This window comes from Sinocyclocheilus anshuiensis, unplaced genomic scaffold (assembly GCF_001515605.1).
Source record: "Sinocyclocheilus anshuiensis isolate Anshui unplaced genomic scaffold, SAMN03320099.WGS_v1.1 scaffold481, whole genome shotgun sequence".
NCBI classification, from domain to species: Eukaryota; Metazoa; Chordata; class Actinopteri; order Cypriniformes; family Cyprinidae; genus Sinocyclocheilus; species Sinocyclocheilus anshuiensis.
In genome coordinates, this window is record NW_015539907.1 from 1593186 (window position 1) to 1608797 (window position 15612).

At 40.5% G+C, this 15612-nt stretch overlaps 1 protein-coding gene across 2 annotated transcripts; it reads left to right on the forward strand.

Annotated features, from left to right (window-relative positions):
* The first annotated feature begins 213 nt into the window (after positions 1–213).
* LOC107686280 (transmembrane protein 189-like) lies at positions 214–14995 on the forward strand. Of its 2 annotated transcripts, none has more exons than XM_016483217.1 (6): positions 214–352; positions 2205–2324; positions 2508–2599; positions 8488–8632; positions 9634–9846; positions 13713–14995. In XM_016483217.1, exons 1-6 carry the CDS (start codon positions 229–231, stop codon positions 13832–13834), a joined length of 816 nt encoding a protein of 271 aa, XP_016338703.1. In that variant the 5' UTR covers positions 214–228; the 3' UTR covers positions 13835–14995. The 2 variants fall into 2 exon arrangements, with proteins under 2 accessions (XP_016338703.1, XP_016338704.1); XM_016483218.1 differs by lacking the exon at positions 214–352 and adding an exon at positions 1766–1834.
* The last annotated feature ends 617 nt before the right edge of the window (positions 14996–15612 follow it).

Here is a 15612-nt window from a genome sequence, read left to right on the forward strand (position 1 = left end):
TTCTGTCTCTGAATAATTTTGGAAGTTCTCAGAGATGGTGTCATGTGAAGTGTTGACTAGCGGTAGATATTTTCCCACTTTTCCTTTCCATGATATTCTGTCAAAAGAGCTGTAATATTGTTCCTCTACAAAAAAGAATGACTGTAAAAGCGCTTTCATGCAAACCTCGTTCAGATTTCGAGACCATGTTTGGGGCTGCTGTGATATTGTTGTAATGAAAAGAGCACTATGTCTAATTTGAGCCCTCATGGTCCTACACCTGGATGTGCTGCACCTGGACTTTCTCATCCCTCCACTTCCTGTTGTGCTACCACATTTAGTCCAACTTCACAATTCATTGCGCCATCAGAAAGTGAGTATGTGCTCTATAACAACATCAGCTGACCCTGGATCATCTGTTCCCTTATGTATTTACTGGTATATAGAAACAGGTGTTTTTTTTGTTTGTTTTATGTTCATATGTGGATGTAAAATAAAAATTAAGTCATAATTTATCCAAGCTGTGAGCTTGCAATTTTATTAATTTTATTGCAAGTACAATTAAAGAACCTTTTATAGAGATATGTATATACAGTACAAATCGTTTAGTCTTTCTAGTCTTTTTTCGAATGTTTGTGTCTACTGCTTACTGTTAAATAATGGCGAAACAAAACCTATTTCTATTGGATTGTCTGCAATGGCTGCAATAAAATATGCAAAAAAATGTGATCCATTAAAAAAGTATTTGAGGACAACAATATACGTAATCAATGGCAGTTCACTGCAGCCACAGATTGTACGATGGTTTATTTTAGCTCAGACCCAGGATTTGGTTGTTGGTGTGCAACCGAATTCAAAAGACCGCTTTCACACTAATCCAGTAAACAATTTTACACTGCACACAAGCACTTACAAGCTGTTAGGTTAAGGATTCCATAGGTTGGTGCTCTCATAACTGCAAGAAATATAACACAGACTTGTGAGTGCATTATAAGAACCGTGGTCCATCGTTCAGGCACACGGTGTTGGCTGGCCCACTGAGGCGCTATAAATAGCAGTCATCAATATCTTCTTCTCAACCTCCTCACGTTCCCAATCCACTCAGGACGGCTCCTCTAATGGCATTAAATTTTCAAAAGAGCTGAGTCCACTGCGCCTCTCCGTGCCCACATCCGCCCAACAGGAGAGCAAAGGAGAGAGCGATGGAACGAGAAGAAAGAGTCACAGTGAAAGAACGAAAGACTCAGACGTGGTCGAATGTGGTTTAAAACTGAATATGCACGTTTTTAAAAATGGAGATTGAATGTAGGCTGTGGAGAGATGGGGACATGTAGATGTGGTCGGTGTCCATATAGACTAATTCTCTACTCTGTTGTGAATAATGCATTAGCACTTTAATCATCCTCCACTGCTGCCCGCCGTGCCACGCCACTGTCATGGTGGTCTGAACAGTGCCCGTTGTGGCCCCTCCATCAGTGCCCTCTGCCCTGACCTGGGACGTTTAGCTGTGTCAGGCAAACGCGTCATCGCAAGAGATCCTGACCCTCGCCTCTGCCTACAACTTGTCCTAGTCTAATCGATTACTCCTGAGCACACGAGATAATGCGACACACACACACGGTTACACACGTTCGGCTCGTCTCCTGTCCGCTGACCCCGATGACCTTTTCTGCTTTTGAGAGATGTCGGTTCGCTGCTGTCTGTGACCTCGCGGTGGACACTAGTTAAATATACTGTTACTAAGGAGAATTAATAACATTCAAAAGATGGCACTTTGAGTTTTTTTTTTTTTTGCATTTACAGCTGATGAGTCATCATGGTCCACTATTCGTCCAATTACTGACTAGTCAACAAGGTAGTTATCTATCATTTTTTTTCCTCTGTCTGTACAATTTCAAAAGAGTGTCTTCTTTTTTTCCCCGTTCTTCTTTTGAATATTTATTTCTCTTCTTTTATTTCTTGGTGTTGTTGGTATTGGTCCAATAAGTAAATTAGGTCAATATACAGTATTTAAGCCAGGAAATTATATGATAGACAAATTATCATCAGACTCCAAATTCATAGGTGGTCTACCAGTTAAAATAAGATTTTTTTTTATGTATGTGATGTATACATTTTGTTTCCTCCTGTTGTGTTTTTTTTTTTAACCATTTTATTTATTTATTTTTTCTAAGTGCTAATAAAATATGCACTAATGTGCCTTTATGTGTTTGTTGTCCCTGTAGGAAAGCGGCTGCAGGAGTGGATCTGTGTGATTCTGTGCCTCTCGCTCTTTGTTATAAACCTCTCCTTCCTCTTCCTCAACTTCTCCACAGTGCACATCTACAAAATCATCTTTGGCATTGGTAAGTCTTATTCTTTGTGACCTTTCTGTTCATGTCTTTCCTTTGTTTTCTAATAAAGTTCTGCTGTCATTATCTCCACAGAAACCATTGGTTGTAGTGCACTTTTTTTTCCATGTCATGGTCTCATGGTCACTTTTATTTCAGTATTGACTGAATTTAACAGCTTCTTTCTTTCTCTCAAAGTAACTGGTATTGTGACAGCAGACTTTGCCTCTGGGATGGTACATTGGGGAGCCGATACATGGGGTTCAGTGGACATACCAGTAATTGGGAAGGTAAGAACCAAGGCCTATGCATAGTTCAGTATGTATGGCATAACTATCGCTATACTATATGAATGTGATTGGCTGTAGGTGTGTGGGCACATTTAGGTACAATGGCATCATTTTCTGGCACACATGCATTTCCCACACACTCATATGCACAGTGTGGTCTCTAAGTAGGGCTGCACGATAAATCGCATGCGATATTTAATGCGCATCTTGTCAGAAAGCCGGTTCTCGCATTAAATATCGCATGCGATTTATCGTGCAGCCCTATCTCTAAGCGTAGTATCTTGTTTGATTTTAACAAATTACCCTGTTTAATTTTCATATCAGCTTTTGCTCTATTGGCCTGTTGTGGTTTACCAGGCTCAAAAAACGGCGAGTGTGAAATGCCATCTCCAACCTGGGGAGTTCAGCCCTTCCCACTTTCCTGGAGCGCCACATCTTAACCCCACCCACTCTCAACCCCAAAGGGTGCTGGGAATACTCAGGAGGGTTGCATTAATGCATAGTACGGTCACACTCTCCTTGCCCAATCAGAGAGAAGGTCACCCCCTCGCTGTCCAATTAAAAAGCAGCCGACACTTGCTTTCTGTGTCGGACAAGTAGGGGCCATGAATCTGGGAGCATTTATGTGTTTTTGTGCTGACAGGGGTCATTGTGCTAATATGTGGAAGGGGGCAATAGACTGGCAGTAGAAAAATGGCTAACCTAAGCCAAATCCGGTCCCGTGTGCCAATTATTAGGCTACTTCTGGAAATATGGACTGTTAAATTTGATTACAGCAAAAGGAAATGACAAGAATACAGGTTTTAGCAATGATCAGTATACACTTGACAATGAGTGCAGCCATGAAATTTTCACAGTTTGAGGCCTGTCCTATGAGTAACACCAATCTTTCCTATTGTTCTCTGGCTGATGTGTGCTCTATAGAGATGGCAACCTATAGGACTGGGCGGTATACAGGGCTGGCGCCACGGGGGGGGCGTGATGATGAGATCACTCAAGATGAGTGTGAAAATAAATAGATTTTATTTATGAAATATAATGGTTTATTTAAATGAACCAAAATGCATAGGCTTTCTAGCATTAATATGATGCTACTATAGCAACAATTTAGGACAGTCCGTTTCACAAAGTCGCATTTTAATTGTTACATCTGACACACAAACTTTCCGTGCAAGTGGTTCAACTAAAAATGCAGCACTACTGAGTAAGCTAAAGGTATGATGAAATAATTCTTTAATGTTTAATAGAGGGCTAGATGACCAGTTAGTTGATTATTTCGCTGTATTGTTATTGTTTGTTGCTGTTCAAGTTGTTCTAAGTTAAAATGATCCATCTGTTAAATGGGTCGCAATGAATGTGTTATGTCAGGGAATCGGTCGGACACTAAGTATTTCTGGTGGTTGTGGTGGTATCACTTGTCTGTATTTGTGGTAAATCTGCTGCCTGAGACATATTATTTCCTGGATGTCAGACCACTATCTGTGTGAACCCAGTATTCTAATAGTAACATTAGCAGGCAGGTTTGTTTACGGTCCGACAAATACATTAATGGGCCACAAATTTAAAAAATATATATTTTTTTTACTTTGTGCTACGTCATCGCCCACTTTCGTTACCTCAGCCGCCCCCTCATCAGTGCTGCGCCGGCTCTGGCGGTATGACGCTTTATACTGTGCCAACTCCAATTAGTCTGCTATAGCATTTATACCTTGACATGATTTGATGTGATATATTTATATATTTTTCTCAATAATCTAGTGTTAAATACAGAAAAATGAAAAGGAGTTCATCTAATTTTATGTATTCGCATTTAGTTTAAATACAAATTTTTTGTCTGTTTTAGCATTAAAATGTATAGTGTAAAAATTGAGATTATTACACTGCTTTTCACCATATAAATAATTGGGATAGGAAATATTGATTTGAGAAGTAACCATTTTAAAATCTTGCCTGTTTATTATTTTATAATCTATTGCACAAAACAATCATTCTAGCAACAAGACGAACACTTCAACAATATTACTGTAGGCCTACAATTAAATACTTTGGTTTCATTTTACAGTAAAAATAAATAATATGAGAAATTTATTGAAATACAGAAATAAATGAGAGAGCATGTTCGTGGTGTGATACAAGACACGTGAAAGAAGCGCTGGGGAATTCGCTGCACATGTACGCATATACCTGATTCTTACATTTCAGTGGCATTCATTGTCGCACTTTCAGTCTGCGGTCTTGCATGTCGAACTTGTCCAAAATGTACAGTAGGCTACTTACAAATATTGAGTTGCCTATGTATTGGACAAGTTTCCTGCGATAAAGTGTTGCACTCAAAGCACGCCATACAAACACTACTGTTGCTATAATAATGAATACAACTTCATGCGCTCTTATTTCAGTGTCCTTAAAGGGGTCATATGATGTTGCTAAAAAGAACATTATTTTGTGTATTTGGTGTAATGAAATGTGTTTATGCGGTTTAAGGTTCAAAAAACACTATATATTTTCCACCTACTGTACATTATTGTTTCTCCTCTATGCCCCGCCTTTCTGAAACGCGTCAATTTTTACAAAGCTCATCGGTCTGAAGAACAGTGTTGTAAATACAACTTAACCACTGATTTCTAGTCGTGTCCTCTTTTGGAAGGCCAAACAATGTAGTTTCACTTTCAAAACAAAACACAGCATCACACACGGTGGCCGGCTAGAGTGAGCGGCGGCCGGTGGGCTTGAGAACGGCGCGGAGGGCGGGCTTGCGGCAACCACATGTGACGACCCCGGGCTGGACTCCGCTTCGTCCACGGTGAAAGCCGATCCGGACACAAACACAGAGCACCTTCACGACATGGCGGCGGCGGCAACAACAATACTACAGCGAGAATAAAAGTTGTGCCTTCTTTCTTTGCGTGAACATTTGGGCGGCGTTATGCAAATCTTCCCACATCGTGATGTAGACATGTGGGGGCGTGTTAGAACGAGCCGTTTTAGGTAGGTGTGGCTGACTCTCAACTTTTATAAAGAATATCTCTTTGGATTTGAGACTTTAGTCTTTGCAACTTTACAGACCTTCTTTATGCACCAAGAGCTTGTAACACTCCAAAGAGAAAGGAAAAATTGAAATCGCATCATATGACCCCTTTAATGATGTGGTTATTTCAGGGTACAGTTTGCTTTGTACATTCTGTGCAACGGCATAAAGTTAAAGTAAACTTCATCATTAAACTGAACTGTGCACATGCAGTTTAGACATGTTATGCTCTTGCTCCAACCATGCGTTAAATGCATGTCCTTCAATGAGCGTTTTTTTTTTCGTGTTCACTGCTTATCTATGGGCTAATTGGAATCGTTTCCATCGATTCCGATTGCTTGTTCTCCAATAGCTTCCAAAAAAAAAATCTGAATCAAACAACCGTATCACTGGCCTCAAATACCTGAATGAGCGGCCATTAAATACCATGCATGTTCAGGGAATAACTGACCTAAGAATGTCCCGACTGACCAATCATAATCAAGCATTTCTGAGAGCCGTGTAATTGATCATTTAAAATTCTCTAATATTGTTAATTATGGTACCAAACCGATGTACCGTGGTTTTGGTCATACTGCCCACTCCAAACTGAGTTGTCCTATATTGCCAATACTTTGGGGCCGAGAGCAGGATTGTAGAGAGCAGGTGATCTGAACGGCCCGTCCAGCTCCCGCTGTGGGTCAGGCCGAGGGGCCCGCGTTCTCTCGCTTTCATCATCGTCCGTCTGTGCTGTTAAACGGCTCGGCCACACCGCCCCACCGTGAAGGGGTTTCCACCCGGCTCTGCAGCCACCGCCGATCCTTCTGCTGTCGAGGATAATTAGGATCCGCCACCTGGGAGAGATCGAACTTCAAAAAAAGCGAGGGAATTTACAGACATCCAGAACGCCGCGCTTTAAGACCCTTAACCAGCAGATTAAAGGCGGCATTTAGCGGACCGATATATATGGCTTTTTGTCCACATGTTCAAACAAGAAGCACCAACTTGAGGGAGAATCATTAATGACCGTGATTAAACAGGCACTTAAGACCAATGAGCGTAGGGAGGAGGAAAAAAGGCAAGAGGAATGAAATGGATCTCTCATGTGCACTCTGGGTTAAGGGTGGTGGAGGACGGGCTCCGGTCTTCGGCTGGGTTGCTAGGGCAATCCGAAGATGTGAGTCGTGATTAGGCAGAAGGCGGGTGAAGCGAGGCGAGGCAGGCCGTTAAACGGTGTGGGATTAGCGGCGGCGAGGCACAGGTATGCCGCAGCGTGCCGGTGAGTCGACATGCACGCCGTGTGCTGTCTGGGGTTTAGCGCTCTTTTAATCTTGCGCACAGAGAGACGGAAAGGAAACGAGGAGAACAGGAGGGAACATAATTGTCGAAATATCAACAGATAGTTTTCTCTGCTCCAGCAGAGTATCGCCACGCGCTCTCAGATACAGGTGTGATTGAGTTCAGCCCACAAACACGCGATAATGACATTTTTCCCCCCGCACTCCGTCTCTGAAACGCTATGGTAATGTGGCTCCAAACGATTCCTCTTTTTTATGTGGAAAATAAATTATCTTCATTCTTGTATTTTCCTTTGTGCTTATACGATCCTTTCTCTTACTCCCTTTCATTTTAAGACACCCGCGCGGTCGCAGACAGGTGCCCGTCTCAAAGCAGCACTCCTGGGCGTGAGTGACAGGTGCTGCTGGGTTATGCTTTTTCATGATGCTGGATCTGAGCTGTGGGGAAGTGCTGTTTAATGCCAGGTTATCTCTCCGCTCCGTAACGTGTAGCTCATGCCGCATGCGTCATCCTTCATTTAGGACCTAGTAACGTTACCGCTAACGCGCCAATTTGCGTCTATCAGTCAACATCTAACCCCACCCAGCCCTGTCTTACAGCCAGATCTGGGCGAAATCTGCCTTTTCAGTGCTGGTTTTTGTGGTAAAACTGTGGTGGCTACACTCTTACTGGCATATATTTTTTAAATTGACTAGTCGCACAGTGGGTTGAACACCTGGTTGACTGATCTTTCTTAACTAGAAGTATGTATAATAAATTAGTAGGCTGGTTTGGCTTCACCTGTCTCTGTTTTTCTTACACAAGGCACGTTCTTGCTTTCATCTAGAGGTCTAGAGGAGTTCAGTGAAATGGCACAGCAGTTTTAAATGTTGGACTATTTTTTTTACTGGACATGCCATCTTAAAAATGCAACTTGTGGCGAAATTCTCAAAAATGCATTTGGCTGTAACGGTGGTGCTTTAATGGAGATCCATTTTAAAGGTATAACTTTTCCAGAAGGTTTTTACTCTGCAAACTTTTTAACCGCTTAAGTACAACATGCTAAATAAAGAGCTATTGCTAAAGATATAAAAATGAATTCAGTCGACCCTAATAATCAACTAGTGAATTGACCATTGTGACCCATTCTTATTGGTACAGTAGCTGAAAGAATGATCAAATGAGCTAAAATATTTATTTAAAAAACATGCAAGGGTGTCAAATGTGTAGAACTTTCTGAAGAGTTCTGCACAGATTTTCTGTGGGCTTACAGCTCATTATCAGTATGGAACTTCAAGCAGAGGATGTTTCTGGTTTCTGTACTGAATATTTTAGATTAACCTCCTCTTCTTCTTTTTTATTTCTCACCTTAAAATGCACATCCAGTGTTCTTTCAGCTTGCTCTAACTAGAGTCTCTTAACTGTAACACAACAGTAGCTTCTAGTTTGACCCTGCACTCTTTATCATAGACGTACCCATTGATTACCACAGGGTAATGGATCTAAATCACAGCCCTAGACACCCCTTCCCGTTTTTCAATTGAACCTTAACCTCCCTTTCCCTGCTCCCCCCATCTCTCTTTACCTCTCTCTTTCCATTCAGGCATTTATTCGCCCATTCCGGGAGCACCACATTGATCCGACGGCTATCACACGGCATGACTTCATAGAGACTAATGGAGACAACTGCATGATCACCATCCTGCCTCTGGCCCACATGGCCTATAAATTCCTCTCCTACCCACCAGGTACACACACACATCCACTCACTGTTCCAGTGTGTCGTGAGAGTGAGTCGGCGTGACAATTTTAGAGCCAATGAGTGTGACCCGAGTGCGACTCCTTGTCCTGGAGCCGCCGGTGTGTCCCACATTCATCTTAAAATACCTAAAAATTGGGAAATCGACAAACGAGAATATTGTTTGAAAAGGGTAAAACATTTTCAGTTCCATTTTTGCTCTGCATGGGTTACAGGAGCAGCTCAGCCACAAAATGAAAATTGTCATCCTTTACTCATGCTCACATTATTCCAAAACTGTATGACTTTTTATTTCCTCCTTATAACACAAGAGGGGAAATTTAGCAGAATGTCATAGAGTGCTTAAATGTTCCATATTTTTTGATAATTTTTTCAAAACGTTCACAAAAAGATTGTATGCAAAATCCATGTTGAGTGGTTTTGTGTAGTGATTTTATATTCCTGTGAGACAATGTTGGTTATGATGGAGGAAATGAAAATTGTCATCCTTTACTTGTGCTTATGTTATTCCAAACCTGCATGACGTTGTTTCCTCCTTATATCATGAGGAGAAATTTAGAGGAACGACTCGATTGCTTTAATTTTCCTTAAAGTAATTTAAAATTCTGTTTTGTTTATTACACAAAACTATCATATGAATTCATAAGACTTCGAATACTTCAAACACAAGTTGTGTAGACCACCTTAATGGTCCTTTTTTCCCATTTTTTGGAGCGCAACAGCATCCATCCCAGTTACGGTTTCCAATCATTCTTGTTTAAAAAACATGAAAGTAAATGGTGACAGAATGTTCCAAAATGGATAAAATTCCATGAATTCAATTAAAAGGTCAATTTGATTTGATGTTTCTCATGGTAAAGGGTAAGGCTAGTACTTTACTACAGGGTTAGGGCATGTCGTATTAATTTGCATATCATTTTCTCTCTCTCTCCACCTTTTGCCATTGCTCCTTTATCTCTCCATACACCTCATCTCATCTCTCTTTCCCAGATGCCCTTGCAGAGTCCTACCCCTGGGAATGTTTTGTTTTTGCGTTGGCGGTTTTTGTAACCATGACTAATCAGATCCACAAGTGGTCCCACTCCTACTTCGGCCTGCCACGCTGGGTCACACTACTGCAGGACTGCCACCTAGTGCTGCCATGGAAACACCACCGGATCCATCATGTGTCGCCACATGAGACGTACTACTGCATCACCACAGGTACACACTCGTGCTTCACTTGATGAGGTGGAAGCCTTGTGTTAGTGTTGTCTTAGAGGCATAGTTCACCCAAAAATATGAAAATTCTGTAATTATTTACTCACCCTCATGTAGTCAAAACATAAAAAGAGATATTTTGAAAATGTTATCTAAAACAACAATAGATGTCATTGATTGTTGACAAAAACGGTGGAAGTATTCTTCAAAGTCACACAGGTTTGGAACAACACTAGGGTGAGTAAATTGTTTTTGGGTGAACTATACCTTTAAATATACCCAGAGTCCCGTAGGCATCTTTACAATAATAATACGTACTGGATCGGATTCAGATGAGGTAGGTGAACTTCCTCTGAGAGTCTTTTATGTAGTTGATCATGGTAACCTACAGTATCTGGCAAGGATTCTTCCACGGAGCGTGGCCTGCATCGCCAATAGCTGTGAAGAGTGGGTTAAAATAACTTTTTTAAAGTCAGCTGTGTGTGTTTGCACATATATGTGTATGTGTGTGTGAAGGCATTAAATTCCCATGATAGCTCAAGCACTCAGTATGCGACGTGCGTCTCTGGGAGAGAGGGGAGCGAGGATGCTTGTGCGTCACCCTGCTCCCCAGCGTACGACAGATGTGTGTGTGTGCACGCATGCTCCAGAGCACAGACCGGTCCTTTTGACCCTCCCTCTTTCCTTTCCACTGCTGCTCCCTGATCCCACTGGGAGACACTGATGAAGGCAGAGGAAAGGGTCTCTCTCTCTCGCACACATACACAAACGCGCACGCTTGGGTGTCTCTCGCTGTGTGAGCCCTGCTCCTCCACCCTCCCTGCCCGAGTCCCCGGGGGCCGGGGCCCGCCTTTGAGTGTGCCAGTGGCTGACAACCTCCATGTATATTTAATGCTAACCTGCTGTCAGTGCTAACAAATAGGCTTGCTCGAAGGGGGTGGTGGGGGTGGTGTGGGTTTGACAAAGATGAAAAATCAAACAAACATGATGAGCTGTTCTGCTCTCTTCCTGCACCAAAAGGGTCACTGTTGAGAAGAGGGTACAAACACACACACGTGACCGAGGAACTGTGTGGTGCTTATATACAGACATACAAGGTCAATGGATGACCATGTGATGTCATAATCAGGGGTGCTGAAAACAGTACTGAGGTGGTACCATGGTACTATAATGGTGTCAGGTGGAAATACCATTGGTACTGAATGATTAGCATGTTCCTATACAATTACCAAGGAATTTATGTGGTACTTCAAAGAATACCATTGTACTTGCACATAGGGGTGGGCAATATATCAAAGTTATTGTGAATATCAGGATAATTTTAATGTGTTTTTGTTATTTGGCTGTTAAAGGGATAGTTTGCCTGAAAATAAAAAAACATCATCAATTACTCACCCTCATGTTGTTCCAAACCCATAAGATTTTCTTCATCTTCAAAACAGGAATGAAGATATTTTTAATGAAATCTGTCCCTCCATTTAAAGTCCATTCCACCAAAACTTTGGCGCTTCGGAAGAAGATTATAAATTAAATCTGTCTTCTTCTGAAGAGACATTGCATACAGTACATAGAGTATTTGAAATATGGTAAACGGAAGCTCAACTGTTATTGCTTGACCTGTGAGAACACACCTTATTTGTGTATATGTAGATTTGTACTAAAAATATTGATGTTTATTATCGATGTTTCTATATTGCTGTGTGAAAATGGCTTGATTTTTAACTGGATTTTTAACCATTGTATTTTGATTCTAGTTGGTCGTTCCTTTGATTGATAGAAAACAATCACCATTTAATACTGTAGCAAAAAATTGAGATTTATTAGGAACTGTAATATTTGATATATCATCTAGTCTACTACTATAGTGCATGTCCAAGGAACATTGTACAGTCGTATCATAGTAATTTTTGATACTTTTGTTTTCATGTTTGAGATAAAAAGTTTGTGAGAGTCTTTACTGCATTAATACATTAAAATGGTTTCCATCTTTATGATCTTTTTTAGGTTTTTAGCAAATGTGTGTGAAATTTAAAATAATGGCTGACCAATATAGGTTGTTCATTGGCCAATAACAATATCTAGAGGCTAGTGGCAGATACTAATGTCTGTAATACAATTCAGTGATCGCAAATGACTTGTACACAACTTGTTGAAATGAGAAGAAAACATTCTCATGATTACATTTTCGCATTTAAATAATAAATGCATTTATATCCATTGAAGAAAACCGTAAATAGAATTTGGAACTTCTGTTAATTTCTCAAGTGTACATGATTTTCAACCGATAATCTCACAATGGCCAGATGCCTCATTATTCGGCCTGGACGATATATCGTGCGTCACAGCTTTGAACTTTGTCCTGCACGTTTTTGTGTGTTAAACGTCTAAACGTGTATGGTTGAAATGGTTTTCTTGTCAAAACCCAATGGAATGCATGTCTGTGAGCACAACAGAAGTGTGTGTGTGTGTGTACTAGTGGAGTTGAGGCGGGCTGGCTGGCTGGGGGTGGGGTGCTGCTACATATTTATAGCAGTAAGTGTGTACATTACTCTACTGCTAGCGCCTGATCTTCTGTCCATCCCCTGGGAGTCACCATCCACGAGCTTCTGTGTCTAACCGCTTCTTGATGTTGTTCTCTGTGCCTTCCCCTCTTTCTTCCTGTCTTGCTCTTTTGTCCTTGCTCTCTCCTTTTTTGCTTGCCTTGCCCTCTCACTGTTCTCCTGCATTTCTCTCTTTTCTCTCGCTGGTGAGTTTTCAGAAAGGTGTGTAATTCAGCGAGAGGAATGAATTTGTATGGTTGGTTTTACACATCAAGCCTGTGTGCTTCACCTTTTCTTTATTCCTTTTTCAGTGTTACTCCTGTTTCAAAGTACTCTGGCATGATTGTTTTATGACTGTTTTACATACAAAATTAATGAAACATCAACAGGAAAAAAAATACTGTTTTACATGTATTACAATTTATTGATAATACATTAATTAAAATGTGATGTGAAGTTTATCCCTGTTTAATCTTGAAATTTAATTTGTGTTGTATGCTATGTTTTCTAATTACGGTGGTGTGAAAAAGTGTTGGCCCCCTTCCTGATTTCTTATTTTTTTGCATGTTTGTCACACTTTAATGTTTCAGATCATCAAACAATTTTAAATACCACACAAAGATAATGCAAGTAAATACAAAATGCAGTTTTTACATGATGATTTCATTTATTAAGGGAAAAAAGCTGTCCAGACCTACGTGGCCCTACGTGAAAAATTAATTGCCCCCTCCTGTTAAATCATGAAAGAACTGCAATTAATACTATTTAGAAGTTTAGGTTTGGGTTATTTTATTTCCTGTGACGGTAAAACAGAATTTATTTCAGTCTTCAGTGTCACATGATCATTGCAAAATCATTCTGATATGCTGATTTGTTGCTCAAGAAACATTTTTCATCATAATCACAGCTGAAAACAATAGTGCTGCTTAATTTTGTGGAAACCATGATGCATTTGTTTCAGGATTTGATGAATAGAAAGTTTAAAAAACATAATTTATTTGAAATAGAAATCTTAACTTGCTTTTGATCAATTGAATACATTCTTGCTGAATATTATTTTTTATATTTTTATTATTTCAATAAAATTAGTACACACACATGTATGTCCAATTTTAAATCCTGTCTTTGCTGCTAATCTGTACCACTCTATTATCTAGTCTTGCATTCATATTAATAACTACTTAGAAGTCAAAAAGTTTTTTTTTTTTCTCTCTTTTGGTCGTGTCTTATCTCGCCTACGGCACTAAGTGAGCCGCTGTCATTGATGTCCCTTCATAAACATTGGTGCCTGACACCCTGCTTCACTTTCTCTATCATTCTCTCCCTCAGGGTGGTTGAACTACCCACTGGACAGAGTGGGTTTTTGGCGGACATTGGAGTGGTTGATCGAGAGATTGACGGGTCAGAGACCACGCAGTGATGACATGGCCTGGGCCAAGAAAACCGAGTGACCAGGAAACAGGACTGAACCCCTCCCTCATCCATCTTTCCCCCTGTTAAGGGGGAACAGAAACCGAATATGGGCCTTACCTCTGTATCCCAAAACCTCTCTCCTGTAATGTTCCTGTGTCCCTCCATCTCCCCTAATCCGTCTTCTCCACAGCACAGAACCACAGAGCACTCTTACTGCTGGGGCCTTTCCCTGTCACATGTCTGCTACACACAAGCCATCACCTGTTCCTCCTCTGCTGGCTTCCTCCTCTGTTTTGTAGATGTCCACACGCAACGAAATAATACAAAGACGAGATAAAGTTCAAAACGGTGGTTTCAAACTGTTGAGATAATGATGAGAGACACTGTTCCTCTCACAATCATTTTCTCAATCTCCATGTGCTCTCTCGTTTCGGTGTGTAAAATGTATGTTTTCTGGAGGTTGGGCTCTCCAGAGGACCGAAACCATGTTGTGATTTTCCCAGCATGGTTGTCATAGCGGTGCATGGAATGAGAGAAGCAATTAAATGTGGATTTGATTCCAGAAACTGCAAAAAAAAGATTTATCACTATCTCAGACACTCTCCAGTTTCACAAAAGCATCTCGGCAGTGTTAAAACCCTCCCTTAGTTTGGACTGAAGGACGCATGGAGGATCCATTTCTCAAAACGCAGGGAAAGGGTTTTGTTGGCCAACCAGCGTGGTCAGTGCTCAGTTGACCCAACTGAATGTTGTCCCTGAATGTTTCTTACTGAGCTCGTGTTGGCCTTAATAAGTACAAACCCATTACACTTATTTCTAATCAGCTTACCGGGGCTTAGCGGTGATGAACATCGATTGCGTCTCTGGTGTGTTAGCGTGACATATTATTGATATTTGGAGTAGTATTAGCAATCTAGCTAGTGATGTCCTCCTGCTGTATACTGTGGTACAACGGTTTAGCAAAGGTTGTTCTCCCAAAAGGTCACTTTAGAAAAAGGTCAATTTGAATCGGAGTTACCAAGCTTTAAGAGAATCATTAATGTTTTTTTTTTTCTTATTGAATGATTTTTGCACTTTATTTGACCAATGGTATTTCTCATGCAAAACTAAAGTGAAAAACAGCCAAATACACTCCGTTTTCTCTCTCACACATATTTACACATGCACACTTACGGATTTTCATCATGAGCCCTAAAAAACTATGAATTTCCTGTGGGTTTTTGTCTCTCCATTTGCACTGTACTGATAAATGGAGAGAATAAGGGTTTTATAAAGTGTTTCAGTATGGATTGTTTCACGTTCTCTTACAGTAGCTGCAGCTCCACAGTTTGGGTTTCATTGTCTTGCGTTTTTTTTAAATCATAGTACAATATAACTTTCAGCCTTGTATTTGTTATTTGTTCTTATTTTACATCTCGCAGCTAATGCTCGCTGCTAGTCTGCCTTAAACCGAAGTTTTTATTATCTGTATGATTTAATAAATGTCTAATAAATAACATTTGATTATTTATTGTTTTTTTTTATTTGTAACTTGAGTGATTTTTAAATGTTGCTACTCATTACATGTAAAAGTTAGAAGCAATAATTTAGTTCTCTTTGTTAAAATGAAACCAAAACAATTACAAAGCTTTGCAAAGATAATTGCGTCGGAAATCTGCAGGGTACCTTGAGGTGATTTAACAATGTGTCACAAGCGTCTTAACGCTTTGTTCTACTCAAGTAGAAAATGTTTATGAGAGATTCAGGGGGGTTCATTCAGCAAAGCACGAAACTGCCACCTTAATTTAGTAATTTGTAACAAAGAATTGATTGGAAT

Bases quoted from the DNA above. Each gene is read 5' to 3' on its own strand.
- LOC107686280 (XM_016483217.1), top strand. From the start codon at position 229: ATGTCTAATTTGAGCCCTCATGGTCCTACACCTGGATGTGCTGCACCT. The intron at 353-2,204 runs GTGAGTATGTGC...TTGTCCCTGTAG, and splicing joins ATTCATTGCGCCATCAGAAA to GAAAGCGGCTGCAGGAGTGG. The intron at 8,633-9,633 runs GTACACACACAC...TCTCTTTCCCAG, and splicing joins ATTCCTCTCCTACCCACCAG to ATGCCCTTGCAGAGTCCTAC.